Here is a 7,040-nt window from a genome sequence, read left to right as displayed (position 1 = left end):
CCAGGCTGGCCTCGAACTCAGAAATCCGCCTGCCTCTGCCTCCCGAGTGCTGGGATTAAAGGCGTGCGCCACCACGCCCGGCTCCAGAAATATCTTTTTTTAATCTTCAACTACCTTTCCCCATGGAACAACACATTTAATTAGAAAAGAAATATACCTCAAAATTCAATAAATCTACCCTACCAGAATTATAAAATCAAGCTCTGGGAACTTACTTGGAAAAGGCTTGGACTATTTAACCATCTTTCACACTAAAGAACTCCCCCAGTCCTAGACAAAATATCTGTGTTCTAATAGCTTTGGATCCAAGGTTTGTTCTGTGGCTGAGGATTACAGCCTTCCCAAAGAACACGCTTTTGGGACGATGCTCACTGACAGGGGAGAGGTGACAGGAAAGATTAGCACTGGTCTCTCTGTAAGCACCTCACCTTTCTGACTGGCTGAGGTTGGCCCAGCACGTGCTGTGGGAAGGCTTCCTGCTTCTGAGGCAGTGCTGAGGGCAGTGCTGAGGGCAGGGCTGCAGCTGGGACCTGAGTGGCAGCAGCTACATGAGGCTGAGCCTGGACTCTTCCTTGTGCTGGGGTCTAGGAAGAAAACAAATTAATCTTAGTGTCAAGAAGCACATCTGGAATTGAGTTTATAACACAGTGTAACCGTTTGCTTCGGGATACACAGCTAAGCTGACATGACACAATGGTTATAGTCACACACTTTGGTCCATCTGTATGCATCTGATCTTTAGCAATTTTTCCCTTTCTCTGTCACCCCTCTGTACTTCCCTGGAGATGGGGACTCGGGTTCAAAATTGTCTAGCTTCCTGAGAAACACAGTGCTTCAATATCTACAGTCACCGACCCAAACAACATGCTGGGACTTCTATCAACTTTCCCTGAGTGAGTTCGATGACAATCCTAAACCAGTGACAAATGTCAGACAGCTGTCTATTTAACCTCACTGTTCCTTAAGGTGGCTAAGATTTCACTTGAAAAGTTTTGAAAGCAGATAATGAAACAAGACAGCTCTACACATTATAGGTCTGTAACCCATGATACCCAACAACCTACAGAATTGCTTTTAAGCTTATAGTATACACAGTCTAGGAATAGCCAGAGATGCTGGGCATACAGCTGTATACAGGCCCAGTAGAAAACAGGTTTTCTTCTTGTATCAATGGCAACAAAGGATTTGGATCCACTGGCAACCTAACACACGTTTAGAGTAGGCTTCTAACTCATGCGTACTCTGCACACTGCTGCACACAAAGCAGGGCGTTGGATTGCTGTACACTTGTTGAGGGTGTTTGGGTACTGACTCCTGCCACGGGTACTGGGCAGATTAAAGCTGAAGCACTGGATCAATGGCTTGTTTTCCTTATGACCACATCTAGGTAAGGTCCGCCAGAAGTACACTATACAGCAACAGAGCCAATCTGCAGGTCTCTGCAGTCAGAACAACCCCACTTCATGTTTTCCTCAGCTGAAGCATTCTTATATAAATGGCACCTCCCAAGAACAGGCATGTGACTCCTGCCACCATCCCCAGCTAGAAGACATGGGATTACATTTCATATCTGTCCCCGGGCTCCTAGAAATGGAATGTCACTTGGAACCAGGGCAGAGAGTGAAGTGTTCAAGGCACACAGCCTACGATAATGCCATTAATCTTTAAATATGCATTTCTATGTCTGGGTGCCTTGTGCACATGTGTGCAGGTCCCCAAAGAAATCAGAGGGCATAGGATCTCCTGGAACTGAATTAGACAGCTGACCTGCCTGATGCGGTTGCTAGGAACTGAACCTGAGTCTGCTTTGAGAGCAGTGTGTGCTCTCAACAGCCCTGCAGGCGCATTCTGCATCCAAGAGAACAGGGAATAGAACAGGAGGCCACCCTGCTGGTTTTTATGATGTAAACACAGTGCTAGCCAGACCAACCCTTCCTCCTCTCCCCCACACCCACACCACGCCTTCCAAAACTGTAGCCCACAGTAGCTGCACAACAGCTCAGAGCTAGCTGCAGTATTTGCTATCAGGCAACACTGTGAAGCACACTTCATACCTGGAGTTGGAGGCTGCCTACTGGGAGTTGCACTGAAGTAACATTTGAGCCCTGGATGGACACGGGCAGCAGCAGCTGAGTTGTCTGTGTGGTCAGTAAGGCCTGAGGCTGAGCAACAAGGGCAGGTGGCTGTCCCTGGGAACTAAGGTAGAACTGCGAGACAACGTTCTGCTGCTCTGCTTGGGCCATGGGGACCTCTTGCTTGACGACCACAGTCTTTTTGGCAACTAGGGTCTGGCTACCTGTGGAGATGGGCTGGCCTACAGAGTGGCCAGGCACTGTGATGGGCTGCTGGGGGCTGGAGCAGTCAGGGAGTGAGGCTTCATCCTTGATGGAGGACCCAACACTGCCATGTTTCGGATCTGATGTATTAAAGGGATGTGGGGGGTCACTGGGCTGAGGGTCTGGTGGTCGCTGCTGCCCACGTTTTTCCACCTCAAGCTGCATCTTGAGGACCTCCACAAGCTTCTGTTCTTGTTCCAGTTTCCTCTTCAGTTCTTCAATCTGTCTCTCCTTCTCCTGAAGTTTGCGGTCCTTTTCAGCAGCATCCAGTTCTAGAGTTGACAGGGTGCTACTGGAAGGGCTCAGGCTGTCGTCATGGCTCACCACCCTCAGGGGAGATGAACACAAGAACTGGGAAGGTGACATCATAGTCATGATCTCTGTGAAGGTGTCTGTCATGTTTGTGTCATCGGTACTAAGACTGGACTGCTCAGAGGGTGATGGGGAGATGGGCAGAGGAGAATGGGCATTTTCAACATGGGGCACACTGCTGGGTGCAGGAAGTGCTAAGTCTGCCTTGAAAGTGGACACAGAGCTTGTTACAGCATTATGCAGTGTTGTGACTGGCAGTGCCACCGTGACCTCTGGGTTACTGGTGACAATGGCTGCTGATGACACTGCCACAATACTGCCAGTGGCAAGGTTACTACTGGTCACTTCCTGGTAGGGTTTCAGGCGTTCGATGAGGTCTGGTTTAGTTCCTGACACTGGCAGACCCCTCAGTTTGAGTTCTGTCTTCAGCTCTGACACCTGGAGGCAAAAGCAGATCAGGTGCTTGGTTTTCTGAGTCTCCCACACAAAAAACACCAGAACATACCTCCGTGGCCCACAGATGGATGGTGACACTCCCAATAGATGTCTGGACCTGACACATAAACAGACTTTCTCCATTTGTACACACTGGGATAACTTAAGTCTACAGAGGAGGCGCAGAAGCCTGTTAGCAGTAACTATAAAACAGGTGATATTGCAGTAATTACTGCAGAGAAGTGATCTCTTCTCTGGGTGCTCAAATAAGGCACATGGTCAGTAAATGAGAATTAGTATCAACTATTTGAAATTTAACACCTAGGGGAATAAAAGAAAAACACTTCCATAAACGGTGGCAGTGCACTGCTAAAGTTGTCCATCTATAGACAACTGGCACATGACAGGCAAACCTGGCCACCTGCTCATGTGCAAGGAAGGCACTCAGGGGTGAGGAGCTAGAGGTAGAGTTGTCACCTTTAAGTCATCCAAGCTGGAGGGCAGTGGTCCTGGCCTCCTCGCCGGCATGCTGCTGCTGCTGCTGCTGTTACTGCTGCTGCTGCTGTTCTTGTCAGTTCTTCAAGAAAAAAAGAAATCAGAGCTTACGTCAAGCTCGGTCTAGGTTCCAGTCTATAAGCAATCTGTCAGCTTACAAGGAGAATCAACTTCGGATACAGACAGGAAAACTTAGTATTGTGGAAATGTCAAATGCATCCTACTCCAGTCAAATCCCTAGAAGCTCCCTCTGTGTGTGGAGGACATTTAGAAGGTCACTCTGTGCTTTATGCAGAAAGGGCAAAGGGCTGGGATCGGCTCAGGTACCCTTGCAAGGAGAGCCGAGGCATATGCTGTCCGTTAGCAGCGACCATGGTCACAGCGGCGCCTTTCAGCACTTCCTGATGTGATGCAGTTAAGACTTAGAAATGAAGTTCTCCAAGGTCTGGGTGAAATGATGAGAGTCTTATGTCTCATCTTAGATTTGGAAGAACTCTATCTGTGCTCTTTGTTTTACTGCCATTCAATATTGTCCCCACAGGGAGCATTCCTGGGTATTTTCTGAATCAACCTTGCCATGAAGTTTGAGTAACAGCTATACTGTGCTTTCCCATTTCCACACGCTCATGTTTTAAGCATATGCTTCACAATATGGTTGACATTACCAGAGGATTTAGTCTTCATTGTGACATCTTCATCTTAGGAGAAGCAAACTGATAATCATCCCCTATAAGGAGCTATTATTTTATAGCAGCATCTTTTAGTGGGGTTCCTAAGAAGCTAGCCTGGCCTATAGGGCCAGTGGTGTCCAGTCTTACTGAACACCTTACTCAAAGAGTATTTTTCTAATGACAAGCTTTCTGTCTTTTTTTAGTCTCATCTCCAGGTGGGTAAGTGTTAAGTGAAAGATGGGGTTTTCTATTCAGAAAAAACATACTGGGATAAATATTTAAAAAAAATTTTCAGTCAATGAGTTGAGGGTACAAACTTGCCTGCTCTGGCCCTAAGGCCAGGTTTCAAGCTGTACAAATGCCATCCTTCTCTGGTCCTGGGCATGCAGACCATTCCCTGTATATCACGTCTGACCCATCCAGTCACTACCTCGTCATGGCCCCTCTGTCCCTGAACATTTCCAGGCTCCTTCACTATCAGCATCCAACTGTTGTCTTTAATGCTTCAGTCTTACCCAGTTCCCACTGCCTAAGACACTGCACTGTCTGCCACGTGGAACAGAGTCTACTGCAGACAGCTCTCCTTACTTACTCCTTTCACCTGCCTTAGGAACTGATTATGGTCCCTTGCTGCTGTTCTTTTTCCCTGTTTGGAAGAGCTTTCCATGTGGAACTTTCCACAAGCCTTCCCCTCATTCCTCCCTTTCTGCCCTTGCGCCTTCCCTGCAGGAGGGTATGCATCCTGAGGGTTTTCTCACAGCAGTTGATACTGATGGGTGCTGAATGGTTGTGAAAGGCTTAGAGACTAGATGGCAGGCCACAATGGCTGTGGGATTTTTACACTGTGTGGAAAGCCTGGTCCACAGCCAAGTGAGGGTGGTCCCTGAGCAGAGTACTTGGGCATACCCAACCTTCTGTAACTCGGGATCCTCCCAAAGCCGGATACAAGCCACACCAGGACAAATCCCTGAGCACAGCTTACTTGATGGGTGCAGGTAGGATGGTCTGGTAGTTGTAGTGCTGCTGCTGCTGTTGCTGCTGCTGCTGGCTCAGGATCTGCAGCTGTAGGAAGAGCTGCTGCTGCTGGAGCAGGCGGGCATAGTTGGAGTCCATCTGCGGCTCACTCTTCTCCCCTTTCTGGTTGGGTGGGATGTACTGGTGGTACTTAAGCTTCTTCACTCGGGGTTTCGGATCTTTGCATTTTTTGCTACGGTGTTTGTCGTTTGGATTCTTCGGATGGCTTTGCTGATTTTGGAGGAAATAATAAAAAGGAAAACATTTTAAGACATGTCAGAGTGACATGGACTGAATCTGCTTGTTGATCAGTGTTGAAAGTGCAAAGGAACTTTTATATATTTGACAGTGTAGGAAATGTCTGTTCCTGATATAACTATGTAGTACCCTTGCTTAAAGCAAGAGTTTCAAACTTACTGCTAATAAACCCATCTATCTATTCATGGGGGGGGGGGGGGGTGTCAGTCCAGGAGAGTGAAACATACATGATAGCATGTCTTAGTGATTGACAAGGAAAACAGCAGAGTGTCTTAGACAGTCCTGCATGGCCTTGGCAAGGAATACATGAAATACATTTCAGGAACCACTGACCTGGCCTGCAATTCCAGCACTCAGAAGGAGGAACAGGAGGATCAGGAGTTTAAGGTCAGCCTTGGCTACAGAGTCTGAGGCTCTGTAGGTTACATAAGACCCTATCTCAAAACAAAGAACCACAAAGACAAATGCAGACTTAGTTTGATTTAAAGATTTTCATTCTACATGGCTCCCTTGGCTCAGCCAAGATGGTTGGTCTGGCACTGCTGATACAAATACCAGACATCTACTCTGGGCTTCCTGCATAGAGACACAAAGATACGCATGTATAGTATCTCCTACTAAGAAGCAGGTTGTATACTGCAAGTGTAATAAGGGAATGATTAATGTCACTATTATAGTGTGACATTAGAAATGCTTCCTTCTAGTGAGAATAAGACAGTTTTAAGGAAAATAATTCAAAATACTAAGTGTTGAGGTTTGGTCTGTTGCCATGTATTGTAATACTAAATTGTATATCAGCAGGCCTATGCCTACAGTGACTTCTCAAGTTTACATAAGTTTTTGTTGTACAAACATTGTTCTTTGATTTAAAACCATTGCTTAAGTGAGCTTGGCTACAGCTAATTACTGGAGGAATTTAGGTTTGGAGTGACCTGGTTGGGGGAGACAGCCTTGAGAAGAGGAGAAGGAAGTCGCCATGAGGGCAGATGGATGATGAGCACACGGCCAGGAGAAACAGCAGGTATCTGGGGTACACTGCTGGGGAGGTAGCCAGGCCAGCAGGTAGAAGAGTAGACTAGGGGTAACCACCCAGTAATTGTCAAGGGCAAATAAAGCAACCACAGTCTGAGTCTCATTTATCTGTAAGCTGGTGGGGATAAGATACTCTTGCCCTGTCTTATGGTTGACAAGGCAGCTTTTCCTGCATTGTTCTTTTCAGTTTCAAGATCATCAGACCATTCTCTGCCTTTTGGTATCCACACTACAACTTCATCTGAAAGAAAACCAATAAAAAACAGAGCAAGTTTGTTTGGCTATTCTGGTTTATTTTTGTTTTATCTTATTATTCTTTAGATGCCTGTTTCTAATGAGAGACAGAAAGAGTTTAGGGAGGAAAGATGGGGAGAATCTTGAGGAATTGGGAGAGGGGAAACTTTGATTGAAATATATCATTTGAAAAACATCTAGACCGGGGCAGCTGGGGCGCAGGGTCGGCTGACACTCGCCAGCTACCCACAAC

General features: G+C 46.8%; 1 protein-coding gene across 4 annotated transcripts in view; it reads right to left on the bottom strand.

The window, feature by feature from the left end:
* The window catches only part of Mrtfb (myocardin related transcription factor B), a 162,097-nt gene that overhangs the window by 11,176 nt on the left and 143,881 nt on the right, over positions 1-7,040 (bottom strand). For all 4 annotated transcript variants that reach the window (XM_029470662.1, XM_021184572.2, XM_021184573.2 and 1 more), the window contains 4 exons: positions 5,232-5,494; positions 3,561-3,660; positions 2,055-3,086; positions 429-584 (listed from right to left, as the gene is read on the bottom strand). In XM_029470662.1, the coding sequence (XP_029326522.1) occupies positions 429-584; positions 2,055-3,086; positions 3,561-3,660; positions 5,232-5,494 (1,551 nt within the window). The remainder of the gene's footprint in view (positions 1-428; positions 585-2,054; positions 3,087-3,560; positions 3,661-5,231; positions 5,495-7,040) is intronic.

Source organism: Mus caroli, chromosome 16, assembly GCF_900094665.2.
Source record: "Mus caroli chromosome 16, CAROLI_EIJ_v1.1, whole genome shotgun sequence".
Classification (NCBI taxonomy): Eukaryota; Metazoa; Chordata; class Mammalia; order Rodentia; family Muridae; genus Mus; species Mus caroli.
Note: the sequence above shows the minus strand (reverse complement) of the source record. Positions and strands in the feature narration are given on the sequence as shown.